The sequence below is a fragment of the Haliaeetus albicilla genome, chromosome 3 (assembly GCF_947461875.1).
Source record: "Haliaeetus albicilla chromosome 3, bHalAlb1.1, whole genome shotgun sequence".
In the NCBI taxonomy this organism is placed as follows: Eukaryota; Metazoa; Chordata; class Aves; order Accipitriformes; family Accipitridae; genus Haliaeetus; species Haliaeetus albicilla.
Window position 1 is genome coordinate 61,996,155 of NC_091485.1, and position 25,648 is coordinate 62,021,802.

The window sequence follows — 25,648 nt, forward strand, 5'->3', positions numbered from 1 at the left end:
AATGTGTGGATCTCTGATGGCATAAACCCATTTTTTTTTCATTTATATGATGTACAGATGTGCCCCCCTGCCCCCATGAATCTCATACAGAGTATGTGTTCTGCAAGCCGGGAGAAGGGAGGGGAGATTGCAGCCCATCATATACATATTAGGCTACTCGTGGTAAAAAAAAGCTGCAGAATTTAAATGCAGCACCCAGCATTTGTTCACTGCCTATTTCTAATCTCTCCTACGAAGGCAGTGCACAGGTAGGAATCTCAATCACAGTCTGCTTCTGCCCAGAATATGGTAAAACACAGACAGCACCGGTGCAAAATTTCCCATTGGCACCGAAGAACGTGTCTGAGGCCAGGCTGAGAGACGTGAGGCTGGAGGTCTTCTCCCCTTCAGGGACCGTGGCTGTCGACAGAATGAACAAACTGAATAAAGCAGAAATAACAACCTGCAGTCCTGCCTGGTGAAATGAAGATTTCAATAACCTGTGTTGCAAATGGCAATAATAAGCAGTCTCTTCTGGTTTGAACCGTTAGGAGAAAATATGCCAGGGCTAGCAATAAGTCTTTAGAGTGATGGCTTAGATTAAAGAGGCTTGCACCGAGCTGGGGTGATGGAGGTGTACTTTCCTCCCAAGCCGAGGAAGCAGAAAGGCAAACAGTGGTTTGACTGTTTCCAGGCAAATCGGGCTGTTTTAATCACCTTTGTTCTCTCTCACATCGGTGTGCGCACTGCTGCGCTTGACCCAAGGCAGCAAGCAGGAGAGCATGCACCCGCCGCGTGACCAAAGAGCGTATCACAGCATCTAACATGGAGGGGAAAAAAAGAAAAACAGGGAAGGAGGCCCGCAACCTCCAATCTGACACGCTCAGCAAGTTGCTGGTTGGCATGTTAGTGACGCCACCAGCACTAGGAAAGCAGCTTTCTCTCGCAGTGGGTTTATTGAGAAGATTATTAAAACCTTTTCATTTAAAAATATTTGGCAGAGACTTCTGCCTAAGTCGGGAGGATGTTTTTACCCAAATCCGCTTCCAACAGAGAAAAGAGAGTTTAAGGGAGGAAAAAACCCAAGCAAAACCTCACCGACTTTCCTCATGGCTGCCAAAAAGGGTCTTGAAAGAGCTTGCCTTGTGAGTGAGAGGGACACCAAGAAGTACTCCTTGGTCCTAGACAGGTAACACAACTCTCCCTTTCCTTCACTGCCACTGCTTTGTCTTTGAGAGCAATACGAGATCACCAATCTGCCAACGGGCTGCAGAAGTCAAAGTACGGGGAGTTTCATAGTGTGTACAGGGAACATCTTTCACTATTTTCAGAATGTTTTCTTTGATTTTTTCCTTCCCAAACTTTCTTATTAAATGTTTGATGCATTTACTAGACAGCAGCCTGATGTGTCTGCATCTGTGATGGATTGAACCAATCTAGTCTTGAAGCAAGTGTCTCCTGCTATGTATTTTTTAAGCTTAGTAGATTTATTGTAGGATGCAAAACCTCATGGATTATGCTGCAATTTTAGACTGAATTATACTAGTGCTATTGACACCATGTTTGATTCAAGGCTCTTTCACACTTGAATGTCTAAATTATCTGTTTGGTCGGAAAGAAATGCACTTCTGTTAAGGACTTGGTCCTGCAAAACTTTATTCATGTGGATAGTCTATCAGACTTGGAGCTGATGTACCTCTGATGTGCCAGAGGTCCTGTAAGTAAATGCTTGCCTGAGTGAGGAAAGACCCTCTGAAAACATATGATATGCTGTAGCTTGGGTTAAAAAATGAGTATAAATGTCTATTACAAAGTGGTTTTGCAGTTGAACTTATTTTCATTCTTCCTCTTGACTCAGACCAGCAAGTATTTTTAAAAGAAAATAGCTGCTCAGTAACAGCTTAGCACCTCTTGACATTTCCATTATCTCACTGGTTTTCAGTTTATTTATTGCTTGGCTCTCTTAAAACGCGTGGGACAGAAACTTGGCGTAAACACTGTCAGTTCAAATGGAAATCTGTGTCTCCATGTTCTTATACTGGGGTCACTGCCATCGTATTTTAGTCATTTGAGTGTCTGGGTTATTATTTAAATATTATTACATGGCTCCATAAATATACATGGCACTGTCCAAAATGACTTTTGTGGTAATATTTATATTTTAAAAAGATCCCATATAATTCTGCAATTCGTTTTAGTTACTGAAGACTCTCAGAGCTTTTTTGATAGTTTGCAATTTTGTGGGCACAGCTTCAGTGCTTGAGGTCCTTTGGCCCCTTGCCACTTCTGGACACAAGGACATCTCTGGACAAACCCTTTACACAATGCGGGGAAGGGTGCCCTGAGACAGGGATGGTTGTTAGGCTGCCTCATGAAGAAGCCCTCGTTTTCCCTGGATCACCAGCAACAGGGAATATCCCCAGTGAGAAGAGGGGTGGGATGCACACTGGGGGCAAGAATCCTCCGCAGCTCGTCCTCCCATCTGAGACCTGACTCACCTCCTAGAGGGGTTGGTTTCTTTCCGATAATTATTTCTGAATTTAGGATTGAAGTTAGTTGGGGTGAATCGCTGCAGCAATCGCAATTGTGGGGCTGATGGCTGCAGGTACGTCCAACGGGCCCCGAGCTTGAGGGCCAGTCCCAGGAGGGCTCCGTAGCAGAGGAGCTGAGGTGGCTGAGTGATGGCAGTGGTAACGCAGCTCTCCGGGAGGAGGACGACTTGTCGTCCGGGCACGTGGCTTTTGTGCTGCACCTCCTCTCCGCTTTTTTTGCCAGGTGAAATTTGATGAACTGCGCGACCTAATTGCTCCATCCCAGCGGTAAGCAGAAACAGGGGCTGAGGGCCGGGCTCTCCCTCCTGTTCGGAAGAGCTGGCAGCCCAGGGGAAGCCCTCGCCCCACTGCCCCTGGCAGCCCAGCGACCCGGGGTGCCAGCCGGGGGGCCGGCGCCAGCGGGGTGGGGGGGATGCAGCCCGCTGGGCTTGGGCTTGCACAGACCAGCTACGTGCCCAGCTTCAGGTGTCTTAAGCCGATCAGTAGCAATAAGCTCATCTTAGCCTTTGGTATAAATTACCACATTTTTCCGTTCCCTGTGTGTAGGCTTAATGAACAGCTCTAATGCTTTCAGCAGAATTTATTTTGCACATAGATTGCCTATTTCTTTGCTATCCCCCAGGCTCTTTGCTGTTTAATAAATGCCATTATTACAATACACGGGGAGCAAAACTGGTTTTATCTTAACCATGTGAGTAGGAAGTCTGAAAACAGACCCCTTTCCCTGCACACAAGGCTGTGGGGGAGAGTGTTTTGTACATGCCAGGCCTGTCTGTCGTCACTAGTGGGTTTGGATGCATTGAGGTTTCTCATGCCAAACTTGAAGTGCTTACAAGGGCGTGGGCTTTAACTGAGCTCTCTGAAAACCAGGTCACTGTAGGCTTGTAGGGTGATTCAGGTTGGAAGGGACCTCAAGAGGTCTTTGATCCAACTTCCCCCTCAAAGCAGGGTCAGCCAAAAGTGCAAACAATGTTGCTCAGGGCTTTATCGAGTCTAGTCTTGAAAAAAATCTCTCAGGATGGAGACTGCACCACCTCCCTGGGCAATCTACTCCAATACTGAATTATCCTCACGGTCAATTTTTTTTCCTTATATTCAGTCTGCATCTCTCTTGTTTCAGTTTATGACCATTGTCCTCATCCTTCCTCCATGCACAGCAATAAAGCTCCATCTTCTCAGTAGCCTCCTCAAAAATAACTGGCAGGATGCTGCTAGGTGCTCATGAACTGGTGCTCAGGCTGGACAAGTCCAGTTCCTACAGAAGAAGTGCACCAGCCCTCAACCCTCCTGGTCGCCCTCTGCTGAGCCTGTGCCAGTTTATTGATCCTTCCTGTACTGGGGACTCCAAAACTGGACACAATATTCTAGATGTCGTCTCAAAAGTCTGTCCCAGGTGCAGGACTTTGCATTCGTCCTTGTCGAATTTCAGAAGGCTTCTGTTGACCCCTTCCTCCAACCTGCTTATGGCAGCCTTGCCTTCCAATGTATCAGCTGCACCCCCAGGTTGGCATCATCTGCCAACTTGATCAGGGTGCACTCCACCTCCTCCTCCAGGTAACAAAGGTATTACACAGGACTGGTCCAAGGTAAGACACCACTTCTCACCAGCCTCCAGGAAGGGTATGAACCATAATGGTAACAGGTTTTGAAGCCGAGCACTCAGAACCTCCTGCTTTATGCAAAAAGTGTTGTCTGTAAGTCATAGCAAGAGAGCTTCATATAATCTCTCTTTAAACTAGGTTCGAATTAGGTGTCTAAGATAGTTTTCTATAGTCTTTTTACAGTCAATGGTGGGAGAGGATAAATTCTTCAGATGATTAATCATTTGTTATGTTATTTTTTATTTGTTATTACCTATCTAGTGATCTAGATAACCACTTATCAAAGTCTAGGGAATGTCTTGACCAAATTCCTGAAGTTTCCATTCATGAAGACAGGCCAGATGATTTTATTTCTTGCTGACAATAAATCTGTGTAATTTTCACCAGAAATATTCTATATCCCACTTCATAAATCAGTGGATATGCATCAGATTGTACCAGCTACACTGTGAACTAGATTTTGGCTTGATCCAGCATGGATTTCTGGATTTCTGATTATGTTCTTTATATGTCATTATAGTGGGATTTTGAATACTATCACACAAGTGAAACTCAAGGCTTCTAGTCTCAAGGTTTTTGTCTTTATTTTGTCTCTGAGACAAGAGACAAGAAAAAAAGGGCAGGGGGGCAATGTTGAAAGCAGGAAAAATGTGTAAAAACCTTAGGGTTTATCTTCATATAGAGATTTTTAACACAGGACATTAACGTGACCCATAGTTATTCCTATCTATCAGTGAAGCCCTAGGCTTGTAACTGATTCCTGTCTGCCAGGCTTATACCATAGGCAAAAAGTTTGAAGTGAGCCTGGCAGATGATTTCTTCAGGTGGAGATTGATTTTCTGTAACAAGGGTGTAGGGAATATTTTCTTCTTTTTCTGCCTTCCTGCAGGCAATATGAAAACTCTTATGAGATCAAAGAGTCCTCATCAAATAAAGGCTTTCCACCACTCCTCGTGCTTTGCAGAAGTCAATGCTTGGGAAAACTTCAGGTGTTTCTTGTGACTTCTGAAGGGTTTTAGCTGTGGACCCTGTGGTTAAGTCTCCTTTGTTCTGGCTTGCCAGCTGGTCCCAGGAGCACACAGTATGTTAGGGGACTCAGCAAAACCCATCCCATTGCTTTTGCCCTCTTTGTAGGTGACATTAGGATCCTGCAGAAAGGACTGTGTCTGCCCAGTACTGGCCATACACTCTCTCCATTACGCCCACTTCAGTTATGCCCACTTCATCTCAAAAAGAAAATTCGAACCAAGGGAGTAGGAGGTATGAAACAGAAAATGAATAACTAGGATACCAGCTCAGAAAATTGATCGCTCAGGGGTATAACAATGATACATAAAATCATGAATGATGTGATGAAGGTAAACAGGGAATGGTCATTCATTATTCCTAACAGTACAAGAACTAATTGAAATATCAGGCAGACAGCTTAAGAGTAACAAAGGATGCATTATTTTTACACAAATCATAATTAAACTGTGGAACCCAATACTTTCAAGTCAGCCAGGTTTGTGGAAGAAAGATCTGTAAAGGGCTATTAGACACAAGCTCTGGTTCAGACACCTCCCAGCCTCCAGATAGCCAGGTTATAAACAGGGTCTTAAATGACTTGGAAATATTCAAGATTTGTACATCAGTTGAAATCGGAGCGGTGCCAGCATAAGGGAGGTGACTATGGCTTTGATAAATTTTTCTCTGAAGGCAGTTTCATTATCCTTTCAGGCACCAAAAAATTACTATTTTCCCTTGTGAAGGAGATGATCTCCTGTGGGAAGTGCAGTGATTCCACATTTCCACATTTTGCTCTTTTGACTGGGGATCTCATAATGGTCTAGGAGGACAGCAATTATTCCCATCAGCATGCAGATCAAGGCACCCAACAGATCAAGTGAAAACAAGCAAAAGGAAGTTGTAATCAAAAGCTTTTGCTAATGATTTGTGTGGAATCTGCAATATGTATTAATATTTTCTACTTCCCCCCTTCCAGGCATGACTCAGTAGGAGCCTTTCTGTGACATTCCCCTGACTATCTTTTTTACAAAGGAAAGAGAATTTGAAATGGAGAAAAGATTATTTTTTAATCTGGGAGTCTGCATGCAGTGTGCTGGTGCAGAGATCTGATGCTCAAAGGCTACATCTTGCTCTAACACATTCAAAAGGGGTTTATGGTTTGACAGAGCTGATCTCTGCACGTTAAGCTTTTGATTCACACATTTATAAATCTGTCTCTTAGATTCTTTTAATTAGTGGCAGGTTGCTCTTGGAAGAAAAAAATAATGGTTACGCACAAGAACTGGCAGGAGTCTTCCTAACTCATCGGGCCAGATGCTGCTCTGTGAGTTCAAAGGGAGCAGCAAATGCTCACCACCTCTGACAACCAGGCCACTTTTATTTAGGTACCCTTTAGACAGAAAACTGTGACATTTGTGGGTTTATGCTGTCTCTGTTTGCTTTTGCATCTGTTCAACAAGATCTGTGGACAGTGCTTTCCTACCCCTCAGTGGTACTCTGAGGTTTTGTTAGACGATGGAGAGACTTGAAGATTAAAAAAGAGAGGGGGATCACAAAGCGACCTATTTTGTTAACAGCAAGGAAAGGATTTGGTGGCTTAGAAATCTGCAGGGGTAATTTTGGCATCCCTGCCCTGACAGGCTGTTGAGCTGATCGTGACTCATGTCGTTAAGATGATTTTAACGTTCAATGCCAGCTGATGAAAATTGAGTTAAAGGGAAATTAATTTTACATGCAAACTATAGAAAAGCATTGGAAGTTAACTCCAGAGAGGGATCACAAGAAAGAAAAACTTGCATGCCCTGATCTCCAGGGGAGAGTGAGAGAACTACAGTATTTTATTCAGCCATCTGGAAGGAATCAGTTTGTGGTACCTTCTGAGTCCAATTCATCAGGAAAATATTGATACATAAGTGACACAGTGCACATGAGGAGCCTGATGAATGTAAAACTAAAGGACTGGAGAAGGACTGGCTAGCGGGGACCCCGGCTGCCAGACGGGCAGCCCATTCCCCAGACGGCCCAGCTCCCATGTATTTATTGTTGTGGGGATAACAAAGGAAAACACTGACAAAAGAACTAAGAAAACTCACTGTCTCCAGGCGTCAGGCATTAAATCTGACCAGTTGCTCTTTCACGCAAGCTCCTCACATACAGTCACCTCCATTGAGCAAACAGAGACCACATGCTAACCTGCCTGAGAAACAGGCTGACTCAGGGAACACGTCGCATCCTTGGAACATCTCAATAATATTTACAAAACCAAACCCACGCTGATTATCTACAGTTGCAAGGCTTGGCTGCCGAGGTGGGTCGGCTCTTCTCCTTTCCCCAGTACCTCCGCAGTGCTGATGAACACGAGGGACCGAGGCATCTGCAGCTCTGGGGCTGCCTTCGCCTCTTGCCCATCGGTGTGGGGTGCGGGCCTGAGGGGACTTTGGACCCACTGACCAGCTGCAGCCCACACAGGCTGCCCAAAAAGGCAGCTGGAAAAAGCTTGTGATTCCAGTGCAGTTTTTTTCTTGACATTGACTCCTGCAGATTGTCAGCCACCAGCATGATTTCTTTCTAGTGAGATTTTAGGCATCTTGACACTTCCATAAACAGTGCAGAAACGCTACAGAAAGTCACCAAGATCCATGTACTTCCCGGAGCATGGGTCTCCTTCACGCAACTGAAGAAACAGTTCTCCCTGGTCGCAAAGGAAAGTCCTTAGTCAGAAGGGGGGAAAGAGGCTGGTATTACTGGGGCAGTGAAGCCCAGCCCCACATCATGACCCCAGGCTAATTGCAGACTCGGAAACAGCAGTGGAGTTTGCTGCGTGCCCGGGTAGTCTTGGGGGCTACAGCCCTGCACACACAGGCCTTAAATAGCTGTAACACATGGTTATATGCATGTTATGTATGTGCATCTGGGCAGAATTCACCTTTTGATGCCACAGTGCACTCCCACAAGCGTCAGTACACGGCAGGGGATGTTTTACCAACAGGGTTATCACATTCGGAGCAGCTGTGGCAACAGATGTTGTATCTGGAGAGACATAATGGTTTTCAGTCAAGACTTCTGGGACAGGGTTTAGGGTTTAGGGTTTTTTTTTTCCATTTAAGCTCATCTCAGTTGAGAGATAAGGAGGAGGGAACATCCTTGGTTACCAAACCACCTTAGGCTCTCCTCTGGGGGAGTCTCTGGGATGCTGTAGTGAAAGCGCCAGATGTCAGGGTCATCCAGGAGCTCCTGCAGTTACAATGCAATGTGCTCAGCCCCAGACCTCTCTACCCCCATCCCACATTTTCTATGCAGGAGCCCTGAGAAGGACAGCACCGAGGTTTTGTGGCAGAGCAGATCTGGCTGGGAAATCACCTTGTGATGGAGTGATGCTCAGTGAGCCACTTCTGCTGAACTTCTTACCTTTCTATGAAATCAGTGGCACAAGGGGGTCAGCATACTATGGAGAATTGATTTCTTTGATTTTTTAAGTTCCTTTGAAACTTTTGGGTTAATATTTTTCTATGCTCAGGCCATGCTGGAAAATTGAGAAGTTTTGTACATATGTGGAAATTTGAGATAAATAGTTCTGCATGCAAAGAGAGGTGAGAAATACCTTTATTCAATTATATTTGAGAAAAAGAAGATTTTTTTTTCCAATAGTCTTCCTGACAAAGCTGTTGGGAATAAAAAACTGGGGGGGGGGTTGGTAAAATTGTCTCCATGCTATGGTGAATTTTGTTACTATTTGCATGAGGTGCGAATTTTTGAAAATCATATGGTGTGCATAAAATACACAGCCTAAGAAAGTCACCCTATGCTTCATAGACTGCTAAATGATGTAGGAGAGCCCAAAGAGCTGGGAAACACAGCCAGAGCTGTCATTTCATGTGCAGCTCCCCCCCACAGAGCCCTGCTTGTGCAAGCAAGCCTCTTCTATGACCTGCTCCACTGTTCCTAACGCTGCTTTTATCCTTCAAAAGCATTAATTACATAGTTTCTGGGGCTGCAGGGCTAGACGCACATATAACCAGGGTTTTTCTTTTTTAACCTTCTGTTTCTTTCAATCCCGAAGGATGAGGTGGCATCAGAAGAATTTAAATGAAGAGAGGCAGCAGCAGGAAGCAGAAGTTACTGAAGCTAATCCAGCGTATCACTGTCACGGCTACTCACAGGCCTATGAGAACAGAAAAAGGGAACAGCACCAAGCCAGGAGGAAGCTCTGTGTAGCATCAGTAATTTGCATCTTCTTCATGATTGCTGAGGTTACAGGGGAGTATGTTTGCTCAAAGAGATCTCAGTTTGGTGCCCAGCACAGCCGTATTCATGCCCTTTTGTATGCACTCTGACAGCAGGGACTCACGATGCACTGAGGTGAACCCACCTGGGATAAAATAACTCTCCTTTCTCTCCAGCCTTTAAAAGAATTGTGGGGGTTTTTTAAGTGAAATTATCAAAATATTTTTACATATCCATTTAAGGATTGCATTTGGGTAGGAATACAAAGATCAGTTAATGGTCTGAACTGTTCTCCCAGGTCTTTAAGCTCAGCTAAAAGTGGTTAGCATGTCTTAGCATCATGTCACAAAAGGTTTCTAATAAATTGGGTTACATTTTTTTGGAAAAGATTAAAAGATTTTACATGTTTATCCAGGCCAATGAGACCTCGGCACTGATGAAGGCTGCTAGCAGCAGGATCTGATATTAAATGCAACAGTCTTTACAAAATCCAGGGAAATCCAGGGCCAGATTCACCATCTGCTTTTCTTCAGCTAAGTCAATGTATTTATATCAGGGCACGTTTATCTTTTAAACTGGCCTGCTGGTGTGTCTCTGGATCAATGGAAGATTATCCCCCTGTCTAATTAGCTTTCACTTCTGGACCTATCCTACAATATCCAATTTAAGTATTTGGCTTTCTTGTAGAGCATTAGCTTTCATTTTGTCCCACTGATCTGTTCTCTGCATGGCTTCTGTCATATTTATACCCACCTGGTTCTTTAATTTCCCCTCCTCTGCAGTGAGGTGAGGTGAGGTAAGGTAAAGCATGAGGAATCCCACAGATTTTGCCGCATGTCCCCCAGGGGAGGTAACAAAAATCAGCCAGGAAGGCCTTTGAAACCCAGGTTTTCCCAGTTAAGCATCTCTGGAGCCCCATGAAAATGAAATAGAAAGGTTTTGTCTTCCCCACAGGTAAGAAGCGGAGGCACCGAAAGAGCCGCTGCATATCTGCCTACTCCCCTGCCTGCCAAACCCAGCAGGGACTTCTCCAGCTCTTCCCTCCCACACGCGTCGTCTGCATGAAGCCCCGTTGTTTGTAGGTCACGTGCATTTTCCCCATGAAAACCGGTGCATACCACTAATCTCCATGCAGTAATTTCCAGTGCCAGAAGTAATGCATTATTAACAAAACCATATAATCAGTAGGCTTAAGTTTGGTGAATGCGGCAATGCTAGAGGATAATTGAAAGGACAGATGATATGTTAACTAAATGTTTCATTTTGCTTAATGAATCATACAGCTTTTTTGCAGTGACAGCTTAAGTAACAGGCTTGAAGACCATTTTGCTTCAGACCATTAAACTTTGACAAACCAGTTATTAACTGCAGTTACAGACAGCAGTCTAGGGAGATTTTTGTAATTATGAACCATACATTTAATTTTTTTAATCGTTAGGCTAGACTGCCTGTGCCTGATGATTGACCATTGAGTGACTGACAATTTCTACCGTTTTGTGGTATACAAAGCTATAAACATCCATTGTGGGTAACAGTAGGTCATAAAGGCCTCTTGTTGGGAGTATTGATACAAAGCAAGAAAAGCCTATAACTATTACACAAGCTTTACTATTGAAAATAAAGAATATGCCCCCCTTCCTTCTCCTCTTAAGGGCAAACAGCTTCCATGGGCATTATTATGCTAAACAGAAGAAACAAAGCTGCACCATTCTCAAAAAGGTTGAAAAGTTGTGCTTCTTTGAATCCCTAGAATTTTCCTGTGATATTTTTGCTCAAACCATCTGTGCTGGCCCTTACTGCTCTCCCAAAAGGGGCACTGTTGGCTGAGCCTAGTGCACCAACTGCCTCAGAAAGACAATTATCTTCTCTTCTTCTAATGCAGATCCATCACAGTCTCCATAGGTTTGGAGATATCAGTCAAACTGATGACACCCTGTGTACAACCCTGATATAAAAGTGCTTTCCAACGATTTTTAGTGGCTAAGAACCAAATATGGATTTCAAAGTACTTTATATCCATTTGGGCACTAGAAAGAGAGACAAAACCCTGCATGTGTCCTCATGTCAAAAAGGAATGTAAAGACTTCACTGGGTTGCTAAGATAAGCAGACTGATATCTCAGAAACTCACCCAAGGCATTAGTTATGTCAGCAATACACAAAATAATAATTTGCCAACATTCTTCAAAGACAGCAGGCTAGAAGCAAGCTTTTGTAATGCTGTCCCGCAGAACATGGAAATACAGTATCTAAAATGCAATAGGGTTTTGCAGGCAGCTTGTGCTCTACATATTTGTTTGTTGAAAGATAGCTGATGCCTTGGTTGTTAACATCTGTGCACTGTCAGACAAGCCTGCTTCCCTCTGCTATGCAAAATTGCTTCCAACTTGAGAAACAGCTACCCTGCAAACAGTGAAAGTCTAAGAGCTGTGTCATGACCAAAAAGTTTATATGCATTTACACCTGCACATGCTCTGGGAAATCCCTATTCTGTTGAATTTTTCATTTTACTGCAAGGAATGAGATGCACCCAAATTCTGCAGTCGTGCTTAATCCCTTTTGGGAAGTAAGTTTCAGGCAGCTGTAAATGGGATGTATAGGGAGGCAACAGAGGAAAATAATGTATGCCCTATATGTGCAATATACGTTCTCCTGTGGTGACAAATCATACAGTATTAGGTATTCTAATCTAAATTCTGCTTATGGGAGGAAATTAAACAGACAGTCCATCCTGCTGGCATGAAGACTTTCCATCTATAAGGAAACAAGAGATATGTCCCTTTGGCAGTGGTATCTTGTCAAAGGTTTGAATGAGGCATTTTACAATGTTTTTCAGCATTCGTTGACTCTCATATGGGTTGTGGTCAGGAGAAACAGGTGAGCTGAAATTAATTAAACAACTGATGAAGGATGGAAATACATTGCCAAATGTAGAAACTAGATGTTTTGGCTCTATTATTTCACATGTCCATTTTTCTACATATCCACTCTGATGAAAAGATTCCCCTGCTCTAACAAGTTGGCAGGACAGCTTCCTGTCTGTGGTCCTCGTCTTCTACAGCCACCAGCAGCTGGGGTAGTTTAAAGCAATCTTTTAGTTTCTTTGGATTTGCCTTTAGCCCTGAGACATGGTTAGAAGAATTTGGCAAATTAATGATATTTGGCTTACTGGGTAAAAGAAATGTGGTTTCAGATAGCCTAAAATGGTTAGGGTTTGGGTTTTTTTTCAGAATTCACATGAAACCAAAACCCCCCAAAGTAAAATGACATTCAGACTCATTTTTTCCAGCTCTAGCAGGAAAATTAAATCATGCATTACAGATGCAAAATAATAGATTAGTCCTGTGAACAGAACATTTTTCTCTATGCTTTCACCAAAATGGTCGGTTATCACAGCTCTTCTACTGGGACCTTTCCTTTTATACTTGTTTTAGTGTTGCCTGTGACAAATAAACAGTTTGTCATCCAGCCATCCAAAACTCAAGAAGAACATGCATATTTTCCTATAACAAACAGGAAATTAATCCCATAAGCTAAGTCTCTGAGGTTTTGCACATACATAAAAATATCAGTGATCCATGAAAAGATAGTGGGAGTATACTGGAAATGTGATCCCTAATACTGCTTTTCACGAAGAAATCTGATATTAAAATAGTCACAGTAAAACAGTCCAATAGTAATATAACCACAGCACTAATGTATCACAGCTCTTATTGTCCTTAGGACTGTCTTTCTCTTGGACAAAGAAATTTAGCTTATTTCTTTCTATTAATTCATACCTTTCACTGCATGAACGAGGTACAAAATGAAACTATCTTTGAAGAAGACTTTTGAGTTGTGTGTATGATCACTGAAAATTGAGTGTCCCCTTTGATTCACAGCAAAGCAGGTCTCGAGTTTGATCTAGTTGACTCAAACTTTTGACCAGAGCCATGATACGGTCACGTGTTTCACACAGGTGGGCAGATTGCCGGCAGCCTGGCGGTGATCACCGATGCAGCACACATCCTGGTGGACCTGACAAGCTTCCTGATCAGCCTCTTCTCACTGTGGCTTGCCTCCAAACCTCCCACCAAACAGTTAACTTTCGGGTGGCACCGAGCAGGTAGCAAATGTGTCGCAGTATGAACATGTGGAATGGGAAAGGGAAGTCATCATAGCCAGGGACTGGAAAACTGCTGATGTCCAACAAAGGTCTGCAGATATTTAGAGATAGCGCACTAATGCACTCAAAGCCCCCAGGATACAGGACAAATAGAGCAAGCCAGTGAGCTTCAAAGAAGTAAAGAGCACAGTCATCTATTAGCCACAAACGTCTCTTTCAGTTCATAATTTAATATAGTTTTGGGCTGGTGCTAGCTTTGGTTGAGATAACAGCAACTTCCCTCAGTGACCCGAGTGTGAGGAGGACCAAGTCCTCAATCTACTATGAAACACAAGTTTCCATAAAAGCAGCAATACCCATAAAAATGAGGGTCTACTCAATTTATAGAATGATAAAGCAAATGATTAATTAAAAAAATTATGTTATTCTTGTAGAAAAGTGAGATCCTATAACATTTACCATTTTCTAAATCCTCTCCCTGCATATCTCTTTATCACTGCTGGTTTTTATCAGATGGAAGTACTGGCAGGTTTTTAAAGTTCTCTGTCCTCAACCAAAATCAATATATTTACAGATGACACCTAATACCAAAAGCCTTACAATCAAACACAGGTGCTTTTACAAAAGACAAGACACCAGCAAAATATTAACTATGAGAAAAATTTTCTGGGTTTGTGTTTCCGTTCAAGATTTAGACACCTAAGTATCAATGTCTACACATACATGAACACATATAAGCACAGGGTCCAAGTTTCTGATAGGTTCAACAGAAATCTAGACTCCATTCAGCTACCTAAACATAAAAGTCTAGCGCTACATCCCTAGGGTGTCTGAGACTTACACATGGGAATGGCAGCTATTGCACGAGACCCACAGGAGGCTGCACAGGATGCCAAGCACAAGACCAGGGCATCTCAAATGCCACCAGACACTCCGAGTTAATAAACTAGGATGTGTTCCCAGTCAGTGAATGGAACAGGGAGCTGTGTGAATCACCATTAATTTGATGTCCATTGTCCACAAAGGGAGCTTAGACACTTAGTTCACACCTACATGTAGGCATATTAATTTAGTTGTCTTGGTCTGGAAATGAATCCCGTGCTGGGTGTCTTAGGGCTCAGTTTAGTTGCTTATATGTAAGTGATTAATGCTGTTTGAAATGCCCTAACATGTTCCACAAAGTCTCCAGCTGCCACTCTGGAAGTCTGTGGGTCATCCACACACCTTGTATCAAGCCGTACATGGTAGTACCAGTGAATCTCAAATGGCTCTAGACACCTATGCACCTGAACTGAGGACTCAGGTGATAAATGCTTCAAGGATGTTCAATGTGAAGGTCCAGAAGCAGCTTCTGACTCAGGATGTCTGTAGGCCAAGGTTGCTTGTAGCTGCAGATTGTACCAGGGAAGACATATGCCATACTCATCCTATCTTTATATTGCTCCCTAAGTATATTCTACCAGCTTTGCTGGAAACAGGTTGCTGGGTGAGGGGGAGGTTTAGTATGACTGAAGCGTGGCTGGAATTATGTAGACAACACACAGCTGAATTTTGCAGCCTTAGCAAACTACTTACCATCAGTTGATCCATAATTACTTTTTGTGTTTATGGTCTCTTAGCCTGGGAAGAAAGGAAGGTGAAAGAGAGACTTCTCTCTTGCTGATGTTGGCAGGTTCAGCCACGTCATGTAGCTTCACCCTCAGTCTGTTAGATTTTTTAGGTTTTTGTCACTGCAGTGCAGAACTTCAAACCCAATCTTTTATTGCCTTTTTATGTTGGTAGCAGAGAGCCTTGCATCGAATGTCAGTGGCTATTTAATTGCATTCCATGATAGTTATGCTGCTTCTTGCTTATTTTCCCAGCTATATTTCCAGTTTAATATGCAGGTGGGTGCCTTAATAGAATAGCTGAGGGCAGTCAGGTGGGTGGCAGAGTCACTGCGCACTGACTACCAAGGTCTTGCAGCTGCAGCCCTCCATGACACTGGAAGCTGTTTTTCACTGCTTTGCTCAGACTGATAGATAGGGTTTGTCACACAAAGACTGTGTACGACAGGGCTTAGGTTTAGCAGAAGCCATCTGAATGCCTCCTGTCCTCTAAGCCAGAACCAGGCAGCAGAACCAGTCGAGACAGCAGTTCAATGCAATCCCTTGGGTGTGCAGCTTTCAGCAGCATGGCTTGAAGCACAATATTGAATGAGACTGATAGTGTGAGCCAGACCTACTTCCAGGTAGGAAAGCTCTCTTCAACCTCAATTTCTTTATCATCTCTGGTATGATTCAGATATTCCCAAACAATCCTACACTATTATTTGCTGCACTGTGTTAGTGCTCGTGGTTCTGAAGAAATGTAACCGAGAACACCTTGAGTTAAACATTTAGGACTACTGAACTGGTCTGTAAGCTTAGCTAAATTTTTGCTAAGATATGACATTGAAAAGTAATATGTATTTTCACCTACGCAGGTAAAGATGACCTCTTACATATTCCATTGTGGAGTATGCGCACACATGCATGCAGATATTCATACAGGTGTTCAGAAAAGCTGTTGGCTCCTTTCATGCCAATGATAGCATAGCCACCAACACATTCAGCTGGGCCAAGCTTGCAGGGTTTCAACCTGTAACTTGCAGAAAATATAAACACCAGGTATGCTTTATGTTAGCCTCTCTCTATCTACTTTTAAGCAAAACTAGATTTCCCTGACAGTGCACTTCCATTTGTTATTTGTCAGCTTTACATAAAATGTTTATTTTGATAAGCATCTGAAGTCTGGACTGCTGCAAAAGCTGTGACCGTCATAAAAATATATTCAAAATCATAAGTTGAGTTTCAGCTGCTTTCATGGACTGACAGTGGAGGTCTGTGCAAGTGCTTTGCTCTTTCTGGCTATCTACTGCCTTTCACTTTACTGTGAGCTTTCATTTTCCTTGGTATTGTCTCAGTTGTGCTCATAAAGTGCCACATTTACCCAGTCAAGTCACATGGCAATTACTAGTCCCACATCCTATTAAAAGTATGCTGCACGTTCATATGAACGTCCTCAGACCTCTCCTATGGCAATGCAATAAAAGGTGGCCTTGGGGACTGGATTTATTTGAGCCCAACTCAGAGCCAATAGAGACAAAATTAAATTTTGCTGCCCCAGGGAAAAAATAACTTCTTTCGTGCTCATCACTGCTGGTGGCACAAAAATGATTTTGTGGCATTGGCAGGATGAGTCCCAGGAGAGAGGAAAGAGAGGTTTTGCTGGCAGGACCTCGCTGGGGGCTGTCACTGCCTTTCTGAAGTGTGAAGGGATAAGAGGTGTGCAGGAACAAGGGAGGCTATTAGAGGGGATTATGTCTGCCAGTGGGTTTGGGTGAGCTGTGCCTCTCTCCTTCCCTCCAACCTGTGCTCCTGTGACCAAGATAATCTTGTTGGGGAAGGAGGGCTAGTTCCTGGGGTCTTCACACCATATTGGCAGAGTCAGGCAATTACCTAAGATGTAAAAGAATTGCTCTTTTATGCTCTCTTCCCATTACAGCTCATTTTGCTCCTCCCAAAACTCCCCAAATGATCTTTTCCATTCTCCAATTTCTCCAAATGCCTCATGAACTCAACACTGGAAAGCAGGGGCAGGTAGAACAGGGTCAGGCCACCACACGCAGAGGGCTGCCCTGGGCAGCCACTGGATTTGCTATGACCAGACAGGGGTTTGGCCCATTCTTTATGAGCATCAAGGCTGCCAACACACAAGAAGTAAATATCCTGGCTATAAAGCTCACAAACCTGGAACTATTACCATCAGTCTCTTAAAATTTCTTGCATTTCTGTTATGACTCCTGTTAAAATCAGATTGTTTTAATTCCTAGAAATTCTGGGAGCTTTGATGTCTATGGTAATCATTTGGATGGTGACTGGTGTGTTGACATATTTGGCTAGCATGAGGCTGCTACACCCTGATTATGATATTGATGCTACAGTGATGCTCATTACCTCTGCTTGTGCCGTGCTCGTCAACATCCTGTAAGTTATGTTGGCTTCCTCTCCATATAAATTTTGAACCTTGAACCTGCTGCTATATTTCAATAAAAAATGATAGAGAGATATTGGCCTCAAAAATATTGTGTTTATGAGTTTCATGACGATATGGAAAGGGGAAGAGAAAAGAAATCCTGCTTCTCATTGAAGGTTGCAGTTGCTCTCTTCCTTTCTGGCAGCTGCCACACTGGGAAGGGAAATTATGAATGCACAAACTGCAGGAAAAGATTAATTTCCATCTCACTTTTTATTAAATGTCAGAACATTCAAGAACTCTATAGAAAATGAGGCCTCATTAATTCCCCTGTTCACAGACTTTCTTGTTTGTGTAAAAAACACTGAATCACCTAGGAATTATCTGCTTATCCACTCTTTTTTACCTAATTTGCCTGATTTTACTGTTCAGCATTCAGAAGTGAAAGAATTGATGACATGTGTGACATCACTGCTTTCAGAGATGCAGTAACCCTGCTGATATTCGCAGCTTTACATCTCTTGCAGATTAAGCCTGATCCTGCACCAGACTGGCCACGGGCACAGCCATGGGGCACAAGCCAGGGAACATGTGTCAGCCCCTCCAGAAAAGGCAGCTCTGAGCAATGCCAGTCTGCGGGCAGCCTTTGTGCACACCATCGGAGATCTGTTCCAGAGTATTAGTGTGCTAATTAGCGCACTTATCATCTTCTTTAAGGTTAGTTTTATTAGTTCACTTGCCTTCCTTGCAATTAAGAATAACAGTTATTTTCATAGCATTGTGACACTAGGTACTATGTAAATATTTTCTCTGTCTTAATGATATACATTGTAATTTAGTGAAAGACAATTATACTTATTCTTGGGAATTGAAATGGCTGTTGAACGTGCAACACTTGCTTCTTGGTGTTTCAACTGCAAGGAGGATACTTTGGTGTCTCTCCCTTTCTTCATCTGTAGCACCTTCATTCCCTGTGCTGAGGCTCCCTAACAGGCAAAGGAGGCCAGCACTCATTCTGTACTAGATGAATGGAATATATTATACTTTGAGATTAACTAATTAAAAATGGCAATAACCAACAATAATGAAATTAACAAAGTGATGTGTTCATATTTTTCTAGCCAGAATACAAAATAGCTGACCCAATCTGCACATTTGTGTTTTCCATCTTTGTTTTGGCAACCACCATCACCATTTTAAGGGATATTTTGATTGTGTTAATGGAAGGTAGGACCTGATTCCAGAATCAATACAGTTATATTTTGGGTTTTTTCTCTCTTTTTCTCCATAATGCTTATACTCGCTGACAAAAGTATAATAGCACACTTCTGTATCAGTTTCCAATATTCTTATAATTCTGATCATACTTTAAACCTAATTACAATTTTAATCAAAATTGTTTTCCACCATTGCACCAGAAGATTTATACATATGCCAGTCTTCGTAAAAATCTGTGTACTGGTGTTTTGCTAATGAACTCCCAATGTGTTCCTAAAAATGAGTTGCTTTTGTCTGTTGTATGTGTAACGTTGCTTTTTATCACCCCTTTGGCATATGAGATGCCTACTCACTTTGTTCATTGTTGTCGTGGTTTAACCCCAGCCAGCAACTAAGCACCACGCAGCCGCTCACTCACTCCCCCCCCATCCAGTGGGATGGGGGAGAAAATCAGGAAAAGAAGTAAAACTCCTGGGTTGAGATAAGAACGATTTAATAGAACAGAAAAGAAGAAACTAATAATGATAATGATAACACTAATAAAATGACAACAGTAGTAATAAAAGGATTGAAATGTACAAATGATGCGCAGGGCAATTGCTCACCACCCGCCGACCGACACCCAGCCAGTCCCCGAGCGGCGAATCCCTGCCCCCCACCTCCCAGTTCCTAAACTAGATGGGACGTCCCATGGTATGGAATACACTGTTGGCCAGTTTGGGTCAGGTGCCCTGGCTGGGCATGAGAAGCTGAAAAATCCTTGACTCTAGTCTAAACACTACTGAGCAACAACTGGAAACATCAGTGTTATCAACATTCTTCACATACTGAACTCAAAACATAGCACTGTACCAGCTACTAGGAAGATAGTTAACTACATCCCAGCTGAAACCAGGACAATTGTGTAATTCCTTTGCCCATGTGAAATTCAAGTCTTTGCCAAAAAAAAAACCCCAAAGAAAAGAAAAAGATTGTGCTTTGAACTGTGTCTATGAAATAGGCTGAGTGCAAGAGGCAGAAGTTTAAAAGATTTTTAGTTACACCAGTCCAGAAAAGCAAGCTGATGGAGCTTTCCAGTCACGTTCAGGTGCAAGGGAGTAGACAATTCTCAGCACATCAGCAGCAAGAAGGACTAGGCTTAACAATATTTAATCCTGTCAGCTACGGGCCTGAACATTTGATTTGCAAGGCCAAATGACTTGAGCAGTCATAGATGCATGGTTTTGCTTTCCTTACACTGAATAATATAATGCAACCTCTTTCTCAGCTATGAAGACATAAGAATTAAAGGGAAAAGTAGCTCTAACAGTGTAGGTTTTGAATTGATAAAAGTTACTCTGTGACCGTCTGCATGGCTATTTACTTCTCTCTTTCACTTTGCACCTACTTCTATTTCAAGAAAGAAAATTTCCAATATTGTTTTACAGTCAAGCTTCATTCTGGGGTTGGTTCCTTTCAGTGATTGTGAGGTAGAGATACATTTGTGTAGAAGTGTACGTAGACAGAATGTGGCATCTGGCTGTATCTTGGCTGCCAAAAAATAAGAAGATCTCTTGATTACTGAAAAAACTCAAACTACCAGGAAGGCCTGGCAGCCCCTGACACTCAGAGGTCTCTTTCTCAGAGCAGTGATTCCCAGCTTCCATAAGCAGTGCTGACATGCCAAAATTGGCAATGTTCTGATCCCCTCTGCAGCAAGCCCTTTTACACAGTCCTTCTGGGGGGTGTCTAAAGCCAGTTTCCTACCTCCTAATACCATATACTGCCCATAATTTTCTAAAGAGAAATTGGATGTTTGAGCTGGTATGGGAGGTGGCTATTGCTCCATGCGTCCAGTCTGTCCCGGGGTGCCAGCCCTACAGCCCCTGCAACTGACTGTGTCATGCAGGCATTGACTGTCTGTGGTTTTCTCTAAAGAGCATGTGCATGTCAGTGTCATGTTCTACTAAGTCAGTACTCCATATAGCATATCATTCCTGTAATAAATGGACAGGTCAAAGCATACAACACTGAGGTCATTAATGATTACAAATAATTATCAGACAAAATTAACCAATACTGTGCTTATCATTATTATACTTCATAACTGGTGGCATTAAAAATATTTTTCAGTTTACTGATCCAATTGAAGCATGCTGACCGTAGCTGTTCATGTGGGCATAGAGTGGTTTGCATTTCCAAACTGCCAAGTCTCACTTCAGGGAAGATCTGTAGTTAAATTCCTTGGTCAAATCTGGATTTACATTAAAATCTGAATTTCATGTTGCAACTCACCCTATTACAATTGTCCTCACCCTGAACGAGGGTCATCACCATCATCATCTTTTGTAAGTAGGCTTATCTAGGAAAACAGTCACTGATGTACTCCATAACTAGACCTGGGATCTAATCTCATCAAAGATTCCTGAGTCAAACCATTTTAATCTTTATGTTTGTCTTTCCCTCTCTACTAAACAGATGCTTCTCTATTGTGTAAATGTATTGAGGACAGAATCCCTCAGAGGTGCTCAGGTGATGCCATAAAATCTGCACTCACAGAAGATGTTGGTGCAAAACTAGGACATGATCTAGCTCACTTCCCTATGTAAACTGGACTCTCAGAGTACCTCCTAAGACTTGCATGAGTCTCATTCTTCTATGGAGAAGTATAAAATAAGGGATAGGATTAAATTTCACAGTGAACTCTGAAATAGACAGGTTTTCCAAAGCATTGAATATTTTTATAAAATTTATACATCTAACTGAACAAAGGTTCATGATGCATTTTTCCTCTGATAATCATCATTCTTATGTCTTCAAAATATTTTTTTCCCATCAACTTCTCCTTTTAAGGAATATCAAAAGGATTTGCTTATGATGCAGTGAAAGCGAGAATTTTAGCAGTTGAGAAAGTGGAGTCTGTTCACAACCTTCATCTTTGGTCTCTGACAATGAATCAGACTATTCTATCTGCTCATGTTGCCACAGGTCAGTAAATTTCTGCAAACAGGGAGTAAGTATTCAGCTGCTGCCTAGTAAAGGTCAGTCTCTCCTGATTGGGATACAACTGACTGTATATTTGTTGCTTGTTAAAACAAATGTCATCGTTTTGTTGGAAAAATAAAAACAACAAAAGCTCTCAGATTCTCCTCCCAGAAATCTTGCCAAAACAACAGGGACCTCTGTTTAGCCCAAAACTTGAAAACTGCAGAGGTTGTGGAGCAAGGGAGTAAACTAAAAGATATTTTAAATAACTTAGAAGAATTAGACCCAGGCTGGATTTTTCTCACAATATTAAATAGATTTTGGAGTGGATTTGTCAAACTTGAAAACTCTTGTTCCCTGTGAGAAAAACTTAGAGGGCAAATCTGCATTCCTGATGCATCTCTAGCTGTAAAACAATCTTTAAAGCATAGCTTGGAGTGTAGAGGTAACTGCAGGGGAACAGTTCATCCTTAAAAATATTATTTTTTAAATGTAGTCCTTATCCCTGTTGACAAACTGTCCACTACCCAGATCAATTTTCTTGTTTATCTGTTTGCTTTGTACATGTTAAGATATATGTAAGAAAAAAATTCCACCTGTGTTTGGCCAAGAACGGGTTCAGAGGCGAAGTCCTCCATGGAGTCCTCGCTTCCCCAAAAGAGTGGGTCTATCAGCCACCAGAATCACTTGGCACTGTTGCTACTCCCTGACTGGATGAACTAATCTTTATTAAGTATTCCTGCTTTACTCCAGTCTTCTGCCAAACTGAATTTCTTTGGTGATTACTCTTAGCTCAGCTCTTGCCAAAATTGCATATTCCGACCACATTTGAATGAACAAACTTTTGCTGACATGCACGTTCCTGAAAGGAGGATAAGAAGGACAAGAAACACTTCTCCAAACAAACTTCTTGTCAGAAGTTTGTGAATAGTTTCTGTCAGTAAACACTTACTGTTCTTTGAAGTATTATATTATATGCATTTTGATTATTTTCTGCTTGCTATCTATAGCAGATGCAGTGGACAGCCAGAAGATTTTGAGAGATATTACCCAAGCCCTGTTTGAGCACTACAGCTTCCACTCCATCACCATTCAGATTGAATCAGGAGAGGATCAGAAACGAGACTGCTTCTTCTGTCAAGAGCCCAGGGATTAAAGGGAACAGTTTGCTATGCAAAATAACGATCACCCCTCTTACAGGTCAATGGAGGCTGTATGTGCTGGTTGTATGTGACTGATTAACAACAAATGGTAATTAACTGAACTAAAAAGCCCTGCCACTGCAAGCAGTGCAGGGACCTTTATTTGTTGGTAACATCTACCAGGAGAGAACGTGTATTAGGCCCATCCATTAGCTAGATTACCTGTCCATCAGCGGCTACTTTCAATTACAAGAGAAAGTATCTAAATTATTCTTGACTAGAGCAACAGATTGGCACTAAAGCAACATTTAAGAATGCCTATTTGTAATCACAGGTAACAAAAAACTAATCAACCTTCAAATTACCAGCAGACCAATTATCACAAAATGTAATGAAATGTAAGTTTCGTGTTAGCAAAGCTCAACACTTACTGAAGATAAAAGAAAAAATTAAATTAGCACATGGGATGAAGAGATCTGGGAAAGAAAGAGATGGTGGCATGTGCTTTCCCTGCCTTTTGGCAAACACTCCTCCTCCTGCATATTAAGGGAAGTATCAGATGTGCACCATATTCTGCAGTGTGGATCACAAGAGGATTCACTCCATTCACATTTGGCAAATAGCTTTTTGTTTTTTAGCTAGCCCTATCTATTTTTCAGCTAGCCCTCAGCCAAACTCATTTCTGCCAGATGTGGGCAGTATTTTCTACTATCAAGACAACCCATAACTTGTATTGCATTACATCATGATATGTTGTGGTGGAACATGTGTAGTGGATTTTTGGGTGTCTGTGACACAAGTTACCACTGGGTAGTGACAGTAAAACAGACCAGGTGCTTCTAGAAAAGGAAAAAATAATTAGGACAAGGAAAGACTGTGGGCCATTGTGAACATCACATCTAGTGTCCTTCATGGTATGGCCTGTGGGGAGTTACCCAGTAATGCTACATCCCTGAAGTTATATCAGATAATTAAAAAACCCTTTGGCATATCACACAGCCATTCATTGTACTGGGAAGGGACGTGCCTCCCCTTCAGTCAGCTAATTCTCAGATTCCTTAACAGGATGTGTTAAATCTTCCTCTTCTGCATACCTGGCAATGGTTACTGCAGAACTGGGAGCAAAGAGTCAGGTCTCACTGCAGTGCCTCTGTTTTTGTCCAATCAACCGAATTAAACTCTCACCTCTTAGCAAAACAAGGGTTGCACTTCAAAATGCATGCTCAACTGCTTCTTCACAAAACAATTCTGCCCTTGGCCATTATAGTGCAGCTTCACTTTCCATGCAGAACTAGACGTAATGTTTTCCCACTCTGCAATCCTCACTCCCACAGCTATAGGGCTCATTTTATTAACAGGTTTGTTAGAATAGAATAAAGTATGCGATACTGAGTGGTACTGCGTTTCTAGGCTGACAGCTGGATGGAGCTTTGTGTTATTAAGGTATAAAAAGGCCTTGCTATTTAGAGAATTCAGTTTTATTTGCAATAGGTTCACATTAGTTTTCTACTTTATCATCCTAAGGAGATTAGAATTTATTATTAGGGGCTTTTGGTTATGGATAATACATAACTATGTGATGATAGATTGATGTATTAAGCTTGCACTTGTTATCTAGTAGGGGTAACAAGAAATTATTCTGCTATGTGGAGGCATCCCAGAAGATCTTAGTCAGGTAACCTCCCACTGAAATCAGATACGGTATTAAAACACAACATGCGCGAAGAAATTCATGAGTATCTCATTATTTACTGGCTTGAAAGAACTGAGAACATAGCAGTGGTATTCAGTACAGTGATAAAGACAATTCTTGCCCTTTACAGCTGAAACTCCAGAAGATAAGACATATAAATCAAAGTACAGTAAGAAACCCTAAATGAAGAAATTCACTTGTATTTTGGCCAGTTTCTCTGCTGGTATAATTTTGCATAGTTGCCTCCTACCAAAGACAATTCAGCTGTGCTTGTTAAGCAATCTGAGCATCTTTTTCATTAGTTGGGGAGGACAAGTTAATAGTGTTGCCTTCATATGAAAAAAATGTCTTTCAAAATATTTTGAATAAGATGAGGACACAGACCTGGTTATAATAGGGAATTTTGAGGAACAGTTCTATGGTCAAGGACAATGTAAAAGATAATGAGTGGGTGACAGAAGCATCCCTACAGATTCAGTTCTAAGATTTAGGCTGAGGTGGAGATAAAGACCAGAAGTTTAAGACCAAGTGTTGATCTTGGAAAAAAATAGAAACAGACAAGTGACATGATCTACCAAGAAAGCTACCCAAGTAGCAGAGCTGTGGAAAGCTGGATGGAAGCAACACAAGAGGGGCTGGAAAAAAGAAGATTCAGCAGCCAGGACCAAGACTGATGAGGCTATTGTGCAAATGAATTGAAAGGATGGGGAAGTCTTTCATTATGTTTTGGAAAAAGGAGCAGTGAAATATAGAGACATGAGGAAAGAAGGAGGTAATCCAAAATAATGATCCTTAATGAAAGGGAGTGAGGGAAATTTGTGAAAAAGAAGGTTTAAGAAGGAATGGAGGTAGCAGCTACCAGCCACAAATAATCCAGATGATCCATCAGACTCTCCGAATGGTACTGGGTATGTGAGTAGTAAAGGTCAGGACAGGAATGGGGAGGAAGAAGAGAAGTTTGGATTTGTTAGCAGCAGTAGACCTTGTATTTTACATGAAAGAATTTAACCACGTATCTTTAGCAAAAGCTAGAGACAGTGCAATTGTCTCTACTTCCTATGGTGGCATTTACTCTAGCAAACCACTGTAGCAAAAGTAATGCAATGGCTTATGAAAACCTAAAGAAATTTTACCTAAATATAATAGACTGAAGATGAATTTAGAGCA

At 42.1% G+C, this 25,648-nt stretch overlaps 1 protein-coding gene across 1 annotated transcript; it reads left to right on the top strand.

The window, feature by feature from the left end:
* Nucleotides 1-1,026: 1,026 nt before the first annotated feature.
* Nucleotides 1,027-23,719, top strand: SLC30A8 (solute carrier family 30 member 8). Its single transcript, XM_069778584.1, has 8 exons — nt 1,027-1,168; nt 9,201-9,405; nt 13,330-13,468; nt 17,322-17,475; nt 17,992-18,181; nt 18,586-18,691; nt 21,515-21,649; nt 22,657-23,719. Exons 1-8 carry the CDS (start codon nt 1,089-1,091, stop codon nt 22,800-22,802), a joined length of 1,155 nt encoding a protein of 384 aa, XP_069634685.1. The 5' UTR covers nt 1,027-1,088; the 3' UTR covers nt 22,803-23,719.
* The last annotated feature ends 1,929 nt before the right edge of the window (nt 23,720-25,648 follow it).